The sequence below is a fragment of the Saccostrea echinata genome, unplaced genomic scaffold (assembly GCF_033153115.1).
Source record: "Saccostrea echinata isolate AGI-Se365-2 ecotype Australia unplaced genomic scaffold, CSIRO_AGI_Sech_v1 ptg000054l, whole genome shotgun sequence".
NCBI lineage: Eukaryota > Metazoa > Mollusca > Bivalvia > Ostreida > Ostreidae > Saccostrea > Saccostrea echinata.
The window spans coordinates 56,419,258-56,434,470 of NW_026889803.1; the positions used below are offsets into that span (position 1 = coordinate 56,419,258).

Below are 15,213 nucleotides of genomic sequence, written 5' to 3' on the forward strand. Positions count from 1 at the left end.
TTTAGGCCACATGCGTGTAGTTTCTTGTTTTTCATGTATCGCTTTAGTTGTAAACTGTGTGTTCATATGACCCTACATCGGTATTTACAGATACATCCTTTGTATGAGGGTCCTTACCTGATGCCTGGGTAATGGCAAGGGGACATAAAACTTTAACTGACCTTATCACATTCTTTTCTAATCTGTAAACCTTCCTCCTGCATTTTTGGCATAACATGTCGCCAATGCACACAATTTTCCCGAGAAATAACTGCATCTACTCTGCATAGCGCAGTATCTCTCCCACTTGCACAACAGTACTATTACCCAGAGATGTACTTGAAAGACAAACGCAGCAATTTTTGCTCGGCATGATTTTTTTTTCGTGATACCTGCAGTATCGAGTAACACAAAATGAATGATTCGTGTCCTCGAACAGTGTACATACACTGTGGTATAGTTCCGGATGATTGCGTTTAGTTAAAGTGTATTTATGATCTGCATTTTTATAAATGTCTTTTATATCAACAGCAAACATACATTTAAGGAAGAAAATAGAAGTAAAATGCAAAAGCCTGTATAAAAAAGATTAAATTCGTGTTTATACAGGTGAAAATTTGAAAAAAATAAAAGTGTGCCAACAGACGGATTCGAACCAGGACACTAAAATGTTCAGAAGGAGAGTCTGCAATCTATCTTTTTGAGCTATACTAACTATACAAACACATCTGTCATAAATATAAACCAGTATGATAGAAATAGGTTTTCGCATTTTTTGTAGGTATTTTACGAATTTCGACCCTAGGGCAGGGGTGTCCCTAAAAAAATCTTGTTTTAAATTATTCCTTAGATCAAAATCTATCAAAATTTCATAATTTAAGTTAGGGGCAGGCCTGCCCTGAAGGACTTCTATGCCAAAATTCACGCAAAAATTAGTGCTTTCTCGGACAAAATACTGTTTTGATCAATTTTGGAGGTTAATTTCAAAGTTGCAAATAAAAAAAATTAGGTTCAAAATGCAAATTTGAAAACATACGATTGAAAACACCTAAAGAACATTGATTTTTAAAAGTGACTTTTTCCGGAAAATTGTTCTCTCCTATAGGTCAAATCTTTTGTTACAACGAATACATCCTTTGTCAGTTGTCTGTCGTTTTTTCACAATTTCATCTTGTCCAGAATTACTAAGCCAATTTCAACCAAACTTGGCACAGAGTATCCTTGGCTAAAGGGGATTCAAGTTTGTTCAAATAAAGAGCCACGCCCTCCTCCAAGGGGAAATAATTACGAAATAGCGAAAAATTAATGGCATCATTGAAAAATCTTCTTCTCAAGAACCAATGGCCCAGGGAAGATGAAACTCATGTGGAAACATTGTCAGGTAGTGTAGATGCAAATTTGTTCAAATCATGATCCCCCAGGGAAATGGTGGGGTCACAATGGACGATCAAAGTTTTACATAGGAATATATAGAAAATCTTTTAAAATCTTCTCAAGAACAGCAAAGCCATGATTGGTCATATTTATATGGAAGCATCCTCAGGTGGTGTACATTCAAGTTTTTGCAAATCATGACCCCCAGGGAAAGGGTGGGGTCACAATGGACGATCAAAGTTTTACATAGGCGTATATTGAAAAAATCTCTAAAAATCTTCTTCTCAAGAACAGCAAAGCTATGATTAGTCATATTTATATGGAAGCTTCCTCAGGTGGTGTAGATTCAAGTTTGTTCAAATCATGACCCCCCCCCCCCCGGGGGGTAGGGTGGAGCCACAATGAACGATCAAAGTTTAACATAGGAGTATATAGGAAAAATCTTCAAAAATCTTCTCAAGAACAGCAAAGCCATGATTTGTCATATTTATATGGAAGCATCCTCAGGTGGTGTAGTTGATTCAAATTTGTTCAAATCGTGACCCCCAGGGGTAGGGTGGGGCAACGATGGACGATCAAAATTTTACATAGGAATGATCAAAATTTTACATAGGGATATATAGGAAAAATCCTTAAAAATCTTCTTCTCAAGAACAGCAAAGCCATGGTTTGTCATATTTATATGGAAGCACGCTCAGATAGTGTAGATTCAAGTCTGTTCAAATCATGACCCCCAGGAGTAGGGTGAAAGTTCAAACTTGTAAGGAAAAAAGTCACAGTCAAAAAATAGCTATTACAAGCATCCTCGGGTGATGTAGATTCAAGTTTGTTCAAATCATATCCCCCCTCCCTTTTAGGGGTAGGTAGGGACCACTTATGCATTTAAGCTTTTCAAAACATTAAACTGATTTTACTTTTTTCCTAGCCACAGTGCTCAAGTGAGCGGTGTGACCCCTGCATGGACCTCTTGTTTGTATACTTCCCGATTCGGAAAAGCCCCCCCCCCCCCCAAGATACACTAAATGAAGACGTTTTTTTCTCTGTGGTAGCTACATCCACCCCATTCCAACACAAAATATTTTTAAAAACTTTTTACAGGTAAATAAAGTAACACATTGATATCCTTAATTAGCTCTTTATTGAAATATTTTATAGTTTTGCACATGTGTATGACCCTCAAGGATTTAGTTTAAATAAATAAATTTCATTTTAATTCAATTGCATATCTATGTACTTCAGCAGATAAAAATCAAAACAATAATATTCTAAACAGACAATTAAAATGAATTTGGTTCTGATGTCCCCATCATATCCATACTGGCTCCTTGGGTCCATTCGGTGCTCCGTCATTGAAATCGTACTCCTCTACTCCCATCAGCAGTCTCACTTCTTTCTGTTTAGCTATTTCGGGGAGTTCTTTTAGTTCTTTGATGTCCTCTCTTCCTGTGGGATGGTATTCGGGAAACGTGGAGACCCCCTGACTTGGCCAATGAGTGGTCATTAAAAGATGTTCATATGCCTCTCTTTTGATTTTAATATCGGATTGTTTAGCCCATTTCGCAGGCGTCATACAAACGAATATCACGTGACGCCATCTATCAGAATGAGGTCGACCCTCTACTGGTCTTGCATTGTCATGAACCAATCTAGAATCCCAGAGGACCATCCCTCCTCTGGGTACGGGCACTGTTGTCTCCGGACACCCGTGGTCTTTATACCAGTCAATTTCTTCTTTCGCTAGTTCATAATATTCAAATGAGCTTGACTGTCTGGCTGCCAGTGAAAAATTGTCATAAAATTCTTTGATCAGTTTGTGGGATCCCTTCAAGACTCGAAAACAGTGGTCACTGGACGAAGATTCCTCCAAATACACACCACTCTGATATGCATGAAGACCTTGTCTCTTTGCCCCTTGGTCCAAATGCAGAAATGTCTTTTTGGTTCTAAATTTTGGGCGATCTGGATAAAATATTGAAAGGTTTAAAATCATAACAACACTGCTAAAATAGATCCTTTGATATTATAATAATCGACGATATGAAGAAGTTTATTGTGTGTGTAGGGGGTAGGGGAAGGTGGCGGTGGAGACTGGCACTATTTTATCTATGTGCTAAGTTTTCATAATTTCTTTCCCCGTACTATGTACTCCTTTATTTTGTAAAATTCTTTTTAAAAACTGTATACTGAAACAGAGGATTGAAAAATAAAAATGACTGGTACCTGGCATCATTTCGGGCGGTGGAGATACTGCCACTCCGTCCACGCTGGACAGTAATTTTTCTGTCCCCCACAGCTCGGTGAACACGTGTTTGACTTTAAGGCGAACGGCCCATGATGCGTTGAAGTGACCAATCCTGTATGACTGTACCAGGGATTCAAAGCTACCGAACGTCTTATTGTTATCTTTGTATTGGTTGACCCAGTCTTTGAATTCGTTGCTGTATAGCTGACAGTCCTCCTCTGAGAGAACACCTTCTACCACAGAAAATCCTTGATCACCAAGCTCCGTTAAAATCCGATCCCTGAAAGATCCAGGATGCAACTCAGTCAACAAAATGTAAAGAAATAAACTGCACTTATTAGTGCTGATGAACATAAAGAATATTTATCATGTTACTGCAGTATTGGAACTAAACTGATATTCTCTGGTTTAAAGCGTCAAGGCCGTCGCCAAGGGGTGGTGCTTTGGTTGCGATCGCACCCCTTTTAGGCAATAAAATAAAATAGAATGACCATGAGTGCTGAGCTAAAGCACTTCACCAGGATATGGTGACGTCTCACACGAGTTAAACAATCTTCTTGCAAAGGACGAAAAACTACAACGACTTCGAGAATGCACAGAAACCACCAAAATGGTACCCCCCCCTTTTTTTTTTAAAGAATTGTGGCCTCTGTGAGGGGACACCCCTGGCAACGGTCCTGTATATGGATCCATTTCATCTGGGATTAGGATAATCTATACAGTACGAGTAAACAATTGTTTCTGATTTTGTAAGCAATACTAATATTTCAGATATTGGGTGTTATCGATACGTAATGTCACAGCAAAAATGTAACTTAAGTCCACAATTAACTACGGTATCTCCATGATTTGATACATACATTTATGCATGATCAGTGAAAGCTGAATTCTCGATAATTACAGCTATTTTTCCTTTTTAAAAACATGATTACAAGTGGAAAAATGTATTTTAAATAATATAAATTTTAAATATTTTAAATAATCTGTCGTCCTTAAAGGATGTGTATTGATATAGAAATTTTATGATTAGTTACCATGTACGGGTGTGCTTGAGCTGTCTTTACTAGCTATTGTATACCCGGCATAGACGATTAACTTCTCATTATCAAGTGAATTTTGGTGTAGTGTATAAAGACACAATAAAATCCCCCCCCCCCCCCCCCCAAGAAAAATAAATTAAAAATAAGCTGAAAAAAGATTAAAAAAACTAAATTAAATTAAAGAAAGAAACAAAACAAAATGATATCTCTTGTCTGGGATCTCTTTTTTAAAGGGGGGGGGGGGTGTTATAGAAACCTGAAATTCTTCTGAAAATGCTAAAATTATCGATCATAAAACAGAACAATAACAAAGTAATTAAATAATAATCACATATGCAATGCCATCTGTAGTCCGAGGTGACTTTTCTTGTGCAGTTTTTACAACGCAACCATGGAAATGTGAGAACAAAATAAATGACGTTTTCTGATAAAACACAACGTCATGACATAAAATTTGTTTTTTTATTTTAAATTTTCACTTGTTTTTAGTTTATGAATAATGACCTGTTATATATCATTTTAAAGAGGAGAATTTTTTTCTATCAGGATCACTAAACACCTCAAAATGTAAAATTTTTGATTTAAGGGTGGTTTTTGCTTGACGGTCGTCAATTTTATGCATGATCAATGAAAGCTAAATTCTCGATAATTACAGCTATTTTTTCTTTTTAAAAACATGATTACAAGTGGAAAAATGTATTCTAAATAATGAAAATAATAAATAAATCTGTCGTCCTTAAAGGATGTGTATTGATATAGAAATTTTATGATTAGTTACTATGTACGGGTGTGCTTGAGTTGTCTTTACTAGCTATTGTATACCCGGCATAGACGATTAACTTCTCACAATCAAGTGAATTCTGGTGTAGTGTAAGAATATTCAATATGGACGTTAAATATGCAACACCAGCTCAAGGTAGAAGGGTGGAGTTATCATGTTGTAAATTTTGAATTTACTAGGGGGAGGTAAATGCAAAATTTATAACATGATACCTCCATTTTAGATTTTTTTTTTAATTTTATGCTGCCGTAGTTATGAAATGTGAAGATAACGAACGGTAATCATGCTCAAAAGTCCAATTACTAGTAAATAATATAGAGCAACATGGACCTCTGAAAACAGAGGTTGGATCAGTTGTCATGGAGGAGTGAGCATCCTCTGTCGACCCATCACACATAAACAGCTTAAGTATAACACAGGGTATTCACACCACCTTTTGAAAATGGGGTCAGGGCCATCAAAATTGGGAAAATTAGCGATCTTTTGGGGAATTCGGGGAAAATCATCATACATCAAAATCACAAAACATAGGGTTTCTAGTGTTTGTTATCAACTCTTGATAAAGGATTATAAATAACAAATTAAGCTATTAGATACTTAACTATATATTCTTAAGGAAATGGCAATTGGGAAAATTAGCATATGGCATATAATTGGGGAAAAAATGTTCCTTTTTTGAATTAGAAATTGGGCCTTGAACTGCCCAAATATTAAAACTCGAGAGCCCTCACTACATATCTAGATACATGGCCGTAGGAACCTTGGGGGGGCGTGCCCCCCTCCCCCAATAATTTTGCCGATATATAGTTTACTATAGAAGACATAGCCACTATATGCTTGTGCCCCCTCAATAAAAACGTCTGATGACCTTTTTTTTTTTTTTTTTTTTTTGCTTGTCAAGGAATTTATGGTAGTTGATAGTGCCCCCTCAACTGAAAATGTATAGCTGTGCCCCCCCCCCCCCCAACTGAAATTGCTTCCTACGGGCCTGAAATATCTTCATACTCCAATACGACCATTCAACTCTTACTACACAGCGGCACTCCCAAATCGGGAGAAATTTGCGATTTAAATTATTTTACTGTCTCTCCATTTTTCAGTCATATTGCAGTCATATTGCATTTGTAAATTTTTCAGTGCATTTACCAAACACATTGTAGGTACTGTACACCTAAAAGTGTACACCTTTGCACATAATTACAGAAAAGCGTACATTTGTGTCTGGTGTAGACAAATCAAGCAAATCCTATATATCCCACAAACTTATATAAATTAACATGCGACTCAGTTTACAAATCTTTCATAATACATATATACATGCACAGAATATCTGAGTCCGACAAATGTGAAATGTTTATAATTTATGATACAATGGAATCAGAGACTTATATACTTAGTATATAGGTCCCTGATGGAATAATATAATTATACCGATGTTCATTAAGGACCGACGATACGTTCCTCAATAATATATAATTTTTTCCGTAAGATTTTGTCATTGAAGTATTACTACTTTAACATGTTTACTTGCAAAAAATTGAGGTACCTTACCAGGCATTTGTGCAAGATACCAGAGGATGTTTTTCCTATAAAATTCTTTTGGAAAAAACTTAATTAGCCAATAACACATGTTTTGGTGTTTCATTTAATAAAAAAACAATTAGAAACCAGTTTATAAATCAGAAGGTAATTAAAATTTTGAATATTTTCCACATAATTCGAAGATATACAAAACAGATATTTGAGGAACGTATCGTCTGACCTTAAAGCAATCACATAGGCGTCGGAACCGGGGGGGGGGGGGGGCTAAGCCCCCCCATTTTTTTTTCAAAGATAGGCATAATATAAGCATTGAAAATTGGAGCTTACCTTTTTCCGTTGGTTTAGCCCCCCCCCCCCCTTTCAATTAGCCACCCCACTTTCAATTTGCTTCCGACGCCTTTATTTCAGATACATGTAACTAATTCTCAAGCATAAATGCGTACAAGGAATACCTAGTAAAAGCTTTCATCTTATGATAATTAAATTTTATGTAAAATATATATATGCATATTTTTCACGCAAATCGTACAATGATAAATTAAAAATAAAAAGGAGTATAATCATACCTATCCATTCTATAAATCCTAGCGTCAATCTGATGGGTGTATGTATAACGTTAGGAGTAAGGTCGTTTTTATTTTATTTTGAAGAATGATGTCATCATATATAAATTTACATTCGGCTTAAATCTATTTTTAGATATGAGTACAGTTCTAGGAACAGCATAAATATTAATGAAACCTCGGAAGAATGCACTTTAAAGAATAATCACTGTGTAAATAATATCTTAAACATGATGTATCTGCTATATTATTCATCACTGAAAAAGCAACAATCGAAAGGATGTTGAAAAAAATAGAGTTATCTTTCCTTAGGCTTATAGAAAAAGTGGGGTACAAGTATCTGCGCGGCTGCTGACTAGCTTCCCTCCCATGTGTTTGTTTTTATTGCAGTTATTATGTAAAATAAGTGATAGGAATTCATTCTGAATTGTTTCAAACATTTGAAGGTATGTTTTCTCACTGACTAGGAAATCCGATATGCTAATATTATGATTCATTATAATTCCGAATTTTCTCAAATAGAAACTCACTGGAAAACCCCATTTTCATATTCATTATTTATGTATGAAATCAGTGACATCTGATAAAAGCATGTATTTCAAAATACAGTAGTGAATTTTGTTAAACGTACGTGAAATTTGAATTAACCAATCCGCAGTATTGAAACGGACTAATTTAATTAATGACTTTTCACTACATTAGCTGGCAATTGATTACATTGCATTGTAATGATCTTGTGAAATGCAAAGGTAAGAAAGGAAATACTTGAATTCTTTGATTATGTATTTTATTTGAGTTCAACAGCGGATTCAAAGACAGAATTTTGGCATATGTGCAGGTACAAGTAGTACAGCTACAACATAGTAATGTATATGCATATATATATGATGTACTGTATATATATACCTATAAAACAAGTCTTATGTTCATATAAAATATTTTGGGTATTCCCCTACTTGTATATCTTTTCTATCAATCAAGCAATTCTTTCCCTCTTATGTATATGTATATTGTATTTCGTGTATGATCATAATCATTATATACATTTTAACAATGTACTTTCTTTTTGCCCGATGAGGGCCCTTAATTGGTCAATAAACGAATTGAATTGAATTGAATTGTACAAGTCCATCTGAGATGATCTTCCATTTTATAATCCACATTGGTTGTATTTCCTGTTAAATTTTAGATAGTGAATGATAATATCAGGAACATACTATAGGAAACTACAGGGTTTAACTTTAATTTTCATGATTGAATCAGTTAGGCTACTCTCCATACTTTTACTAGCCCTGACAATAAAATCACTTTCCCTGACCATTTGCAAATTTACTTCTAATAACCTGTAAATTTTAATGAGATAGCTTTACCATATTTAATGAAGACATTGTCTCCCGAGCTAGTCTAGTTCAACCAGATGCTTTGCTGTCTCCATAAGTCTCCAATGAGCAGAGTCGAGACTGCTCATCGGAGATTAATGGAGACAGCTGGGTGTCTGGTTGACTGAGACTACTCTTGTGCATTTTTTGACAGACTATTTGATGCATCACCCAGTTGAGTTGGGTTTATCATTGAGTTATATAAGTCTTAAAATCAAGGGCCTGGCTTCGGGCCACCAACTTATAAAAATCTCAGCTCAAATCTCAACCTCAAATCTTCGATTTCTGCCTCAGCTGAGATTTTTCTAAAACACTGTGCCACCAACATTTCTGAGATTTATCTCACGTAAGCTGAGATTTGAGAAAAAACTTAAAATTTTTCTCGTTATATGCTTTTTTCTATTAATGCATGAATTTGTTGAATGAGTGATTGAATTTACCTTTCAGTCAGTTGTTTTGCAATACATGTATTTTGGCGTATAATCAAGAGAAAACACATTCTCCACTTCCTTCATCATTTATTTTCTGTTTCGAGTCCTTCAATGGAAAGGATTCCATTATGATCTTTGAGGCAATAAATATTAACCGAGTCCCCAAAAAATGTTCCCTATAGAAGAATAACACAAAAAAACATATCCAAATTTTATAGTCTTGCCTCGTCTGTTGACAATAACACACAAAAATATACACCGAGGCGTCACTTCTGCCATTGTGACGTTACATGCCGAAAGATTATAAAAAGTAGCCTTTCCATTTGGGAAAAGATAGTGACATTTGGTTGAAATTACGAAAAATATCATGCTTAACATTTTTCTAAATAAATTCAAGTAAGAGCTAATTATTAATTTATTGTCTTATATTTCATTCAGCATTGTTCAGTCAATCATTATTGTAAATCAGTTTAACTTGCCTGCTGTCCTGAAGTTTAATTTTCTTTCTTATATGACATTACATGTATTAGATTCCTCTGAACACAGATCCTGCTTTACTGAATTCAGACATTTTTTTAGCCATGCGTGTACATGTATTTGTTTATGTTTTGAATAGTCTTTTTGGGAATTTTCTTTTATTAGTGAAATTGGGAAAAACAGACACATTTTACTGTTGGGAATGGCGACATTGAATAATCCTCCTTCAACCCCTAAAAAAACCCTGAATCAGAACATGCAGTTTAATAAAATTAGATTATCCTGAATATTAATAAACTAATCAGAGAATATATTATTCGGTAGCCATTTATTAGAGTATTGGACTGGGACTTGTCTAATACAGCTATGGCTAAAAATAGCAATTGTTTCATGTGGGAAATTTTTTTTACAGAGCGATGGATGAGTTTACACTCAACACATAATAAAATTTCTTTGAAAAGTTTTTAGAATATTTACATCAAAGACTAAAATTTTTGTACTACTTTGTATTTTTGCCTATTTTTCTTTGTAATTTCGCTTTTTTTTGGTAACTTTGTTAATTTTTTAGCTCCCCTGGGGGTAATGTGGGGCCACAATAGAAAATCCAAGTTTGAAACTAGAAAAAATCTTTTTTCAAGAACCATTGGGCCTGAAATACTGAAACTTATGTAAAAGCATCCTGGGGAAGTGTAGATTCATAATTGTTCAAATCATGGCCTCCAGGGGTAGAGTGGGGCCACAATAGGGAATCAAAGTTTTACATTGAAACATGTAGGAAATTTTTTTTAAAATCTACTTCTTAAGAACCACTTGGCCAGAAAAAATGAAACTTAAGCTTCCTGGGGTAGTGTTAATTCTAAATTGTTCAAAACATGCCCCTCCCCCGTGGTAGTGTAGGGCCACAATGAGTATTACAAGGGGGAAATCTGGTGAAGAACAGCAAGGCCAAAGTTACTCAGGTGAGTGTTGAGGCCCATGGGCCTCTTGTTGATTTCTGTGAATGATTTGCCCATGGTTTCTAAAATTAAATATCTTTGTGAAATACTTTCAAAATGCTACTCCTCCTACAGTTTTGGTCTGTTTTCAATATAACTTGGCAGACAAGTAGAATACACTGAGATACATAATTCTGTTTTTAGGCCTTCTTTAAAAATTTTTTGGTTGCCCTCTCCCGACCGCCTGACTGAAAATGGCTTGACTCAAAGCTTTTTTTTTTACATTGCAGGACATGATATTTTTAGGTTACCTCAGAGTCACTCAGGTAACCTATTGCTATCTGTGTTCGTCCGTCATGATGTGGATGTGCGTAGTGCATAAACTTTTCACATTTTCAACATCTTCTCAAGAACCACTGGGCCAATTTCAACCAAACTTGCCACAAGGTATCCTTGGGTAACGTTGATTCAAGTTTCTTTAAACGAAGGGCCAAGCCTTTTTCCAAGGGGAGGTATAATTAAGAATTAGTGAAAAATTAATGGCATCTTTTAAAAATCTTCTTCTCAAGAACCACTGGGCCAAGGAAGATGAAACTTATATGGAAAAATCCTCAGATAGTGAAGATTCAAGTTTTTTCAACTCGTGAACCCTGGGGGTAGGGTGGGGTCACAATGGACGATCTAAGTTTTACGTAGGAATACATAGGAAAAATCTTTAAAAATCTTCTTCTCCAGAAAAACTGGGCCAAGAAAGATGAAACTTTTGTGCAAACATCCTCAGATAGTGTACCATATATACTCGCCTATAAGTCGTTTTTTTGGGAGTTAAATTTTGGTCCAAAACTCTATGTCTGACTTATAGGCGAGTCATAAAAAGATTAGTATTTTTCTGGTTGCGAAATGTAACATTTTTATAAAAATTTTCCACGATTATTGTTGAACAAGGTTTGCATATATTATATCATTTATGTATTCTAAAATAACACAAAGTACAAGTATTTACATATTTTGATTACTTTTTTTTCGTAAATGTGCATTTTCTATTTTTTGTAATGATTCAAAATTAAATATTGGTGTCCTTTCTGAAAATATTAATCGAAAACCAGTTTAAAACATCATAGCATTGATTTGAAATTGTCAACTGATTCTGGCAAAAAGTTGTACCGACTTATATGCGGGTCAATAGCAAATCCCTCCAAAATAACCTCAAAAATACAATCGACTTATAGGCGAACTGACTTATAGGCGAGTATATACGGTAGATTTAAGTTTGTTCAAATCATGATCCCTGGGGGTAGGGTGGGGTCACAATGGACAATCTAAGTTTTATGTAGGAATACATAGGAAAAATCTTTAAAAATCTTCTTCTCCAGAACCACTGGGCCAAGAAAGATGAAACTTATGTGCAAGCATCCTCAGGTAGTGTAGATTCAATTTTATTTAAATCATGACCCCCGGGGGTAGGGTGTGGCCAAAATGGACGATCAAAGTTTTACATAGGAATACATACGAAAAATCTTTAAAAATCTTCTTTTCCAGAACCACCGGGCCAAGAAAGATGAAACTTGTGTGCAAACATTCTCAGGTAGTGTAGATTCAAGTTTGTTCAAATCATGACTCCCTGGGGTAGGGTGGGGCCACAATGAATGATCAAAATTTTACATAGGAATACATTGGAAAAATCTTCTTATCCACTACTAGGCCAAGAAAGATGAAACTTATGTGGAAACATCTTCAGGTAGTGTAGATTCAAGTTAATTTTTTTAAATCATGATCCCTGGGGGTAGGGTAGGGCCACAATGGACAATGAATGTTTCACATTGGAATACATAGGAAAAATCTTGAAAAAATTTTTTTTTCTCAAAAACAGCAAAACCATGATTGGTTATATTTACATGGAAGCATCCTCAGATAGTATAGATTCAAGTATGTTCAAATCATGACTCTGGGGATAGAGTAGGGCCACAATGGATGATCAAAGATTTACACATGAATGCATATGAAAAATCTTGAACAATTCTCTTCTCAAGAATAGCAAAGCCATGATTTGTCTTATTTATATGCAAGCATCTTTGGGTAATGTTAATTCAAATTTGTTCATATCTTGACCCCCTGGGGTAGGGAGGGAGCACAACAGAATGAAAGCTTTTTAGTTAGGAATTTATAGGAAAGATCATTTAAAAATCTTCTCAAAAACAATAAAACCATGATAAGTCATTTTAGTACCCGGTATAATTTAATTTTGGTTGTAACACATCATTTGATTGGATAAAAATTGATTTATATTGTATAACCGGGGTTGGTTTTTTTTTTTTTTTTTTTTTTTTTTTTTGCAGCTTTCAATTTATATTTCATGGATCCTAGTTATGTATTGTTGTTTTATACTCAGGTGACCGTTAAGGCCCTTGGGCCTCTTGTTTTTTTCTTTTTATTCCTCTTATCCTGTCAACAAATATGTTGAAATCTTCTGGAAAAAAATTTTTCCCACCTACCTACTTACCCTATAATTTAACCCTGAGTCGGGACAGGGCAAACAAACATTATTTTAAAGATGGCCTCAGGTTTTGATTTTGATGAATGATGTTGCCATGGTTACTAAAATAGAAATTTCTGTAAAATTCTTTTAAAAGGCTACTCCTTGTACAGTTTTAGTCAGATTGCAATAAATTTGCCACAAAGAGACTAAACTGAGAACCATTATTCTATTTATAAAAATATTGGTGTTGCAAAGTTTTAAGTTTATGTGCCACTTTTCTCTTCCTTTGTTATAAGTACAAACCAGTAGAGCTACAGTCTGGTCAGAGACTTTTGGGCGTTTTTATATGACCTCCTAAATGCCAACGATGAAGTCATGAATTTGTGCATTTTGCTGTATTTTCTTAAGTTGCAGTTTCTTAATTAATTTTTAGTGGAATTTTCTTTCAGACAATAACTAGACCACATGCATTGTCCACAAAGATTTTAAGAAATGTGATATCACAAAGATTTAAACACAATTCACATATCTGAAAATTGAAGATTTCCTGAAATGGATAGTGAAACATCAATATAAACATTCAAAAGTTGGAGCTAGGTGAACTTTCATGACCAAATAACTTCCAGTTCTAGGTCACTGTGTGTTACAACATAGTGATATGGCGGGCAGTTTGTGTAATATTTCTTTTTGAATATTGGTCTCAAACGTAAATATAAGAAAAACATTGTTAAAAAGTTCATTGAGAAATTACCTTGATTGGTACATGATCACATCTAATGAGAAGTGTACCATTATCAAATCTACTGAGAAGTCACAGGATTTGATCATGTGATCATCCAAGTTCATTTTCCAATAAACTTTTTAACATTGTTGTTTATTTCTTAATTACCCAAGGCTTATGTAGGTAGACTGCTTGTCTATTGTAAAATAAATGTAATGCATGGCCTTTGTGATGCAGAAACATGATAGATTCAGATTTTATATGGTTTATATAAAGTTTTTTATCTGACAAGCTGTCAGTCTATTAGAATTAAGGTCTGTATTTGGCATACAGGCATGTACATGATCAGTATATTTGGAGGAAATTATTAATATTTTTTGTATAAATGAAGCATTGAATTTTTCCTATTTGAGGAAAAACTTGTTTTCAGTGACCCAACATTCCTGGTACCTTTGAGTTTGCTGATTTTATGCAAAAACAAAATAATACTGTATAACTGGTACATGTGTAACATTTTATAGAGGAAATCCTGTATAACCAGCTTGATTTTTGATTGGAAAACAAATTTTTCATGAAAGATATAAAAGTTTTATGAAATTTATTGAGTAGTTAAATGTGATTTAGGATAGTCAAATGAATTTGATTCATACTGACTGTATAATGGTTATTTTCTTTATCTTGGGGATATAGAAATAAGATGCAGAGTTTGGTAGGCATTTCCAGGTGTGACATCTTAATTACCTGATTTGGCAGGTAAGAGTAAAATATGTGATAATGGTCAGGTCTGATACATATCAATATTTCATGGCTAAGGTAATAACTATTCCAGAGAGGTATTAAATGTGCTAAACCTCATCTGTTATAGATCAGGGGCCCACCATAAAAAGATGTTTTATTACCTACTTAAAGCAAAAAATCAATTAACAGGTGATAGTGGGAGGGGCACCAATTGATAACCTGATACAAAGGTGTTTCTTGTCAATATATGCAGTGACATAACAAACTGAGAAAGTGCAGTTACACCATCTAGAATGTAATAAGACATATACAGCTTTCCCGAATACTAGAATATATACATGTATCATCATTACACTTGACATGGTATTTTGTGTTGTCAGAACTATGTCCATTTTTAAATATAAAACAGTGATGTCCCTTTTGTGTTTTTTAAATGCATTTTTGGGGTCTATTTATTAGTACAATTATTGTATTTCTGCTTTATTCTGATTTACATACAGTAGTATGAGATTCTTAGAGTTGTAATTCAGTGTAA

The 15,213-nt window shown here is 34.6% G+C and overlaps 1 protein-coding gene across 1 annotated transcript; it reads right to left on the reverse strand.

Annotated features, from left to right (window-relative positions):
- Nucleotides 1–2,584: 2,584 nt before the first annotated feature.
- LOC133205034 (uncharacterized) lies at nt 2,585–14,065 on the reverse strand. The gene is made up of 3 exons (XM_061340777.1): nt 13,971–14,065; nt 3,574–3,875; nt 2,585–3,312 (listed from the first exon to the last, which is right to left on the reverse strand). The coding sequence occupies exons 1-3, from the start codon at nt 14,063–14,065 to the stop codon at nt 2,660–2,662; spliced, it is 1,050 nt and encodes a 349-aa protein (XP_061196761.1). The 3' UTR covers nt 2,585–2,659.
- Nucleotides 14,066–15,213: the final 1,148 nt, after the last annotated feature.

What these genes read in the sequence shown, in the direction of transcription:
- LOC133205034 (XM_061340777.1), bottom strand. Translation starts at nt 14,065, where the DNA reads ATGAACTTGGATGATCACATGATCAAATCCTGTGACTTCTCAGTAGAT. An exon ending in GTGATCATGTACCAATCAAG is followed by an intron (nt 3,876 to 13,970) that starts GTAATTTCTCAA and finishes TGGATCTTTCAG; the next exon opens with GGATCGGATTTTAACGGAGC. An exon ending in ACCGCCCGAAATGATGCCAG is followed by an intron (nt 3,313 to 3,573) that starts GTACCAGTCATT and finishes TATTTTATCCAG; the next exon opens with ATCGCCCAAAATTTAGAACC.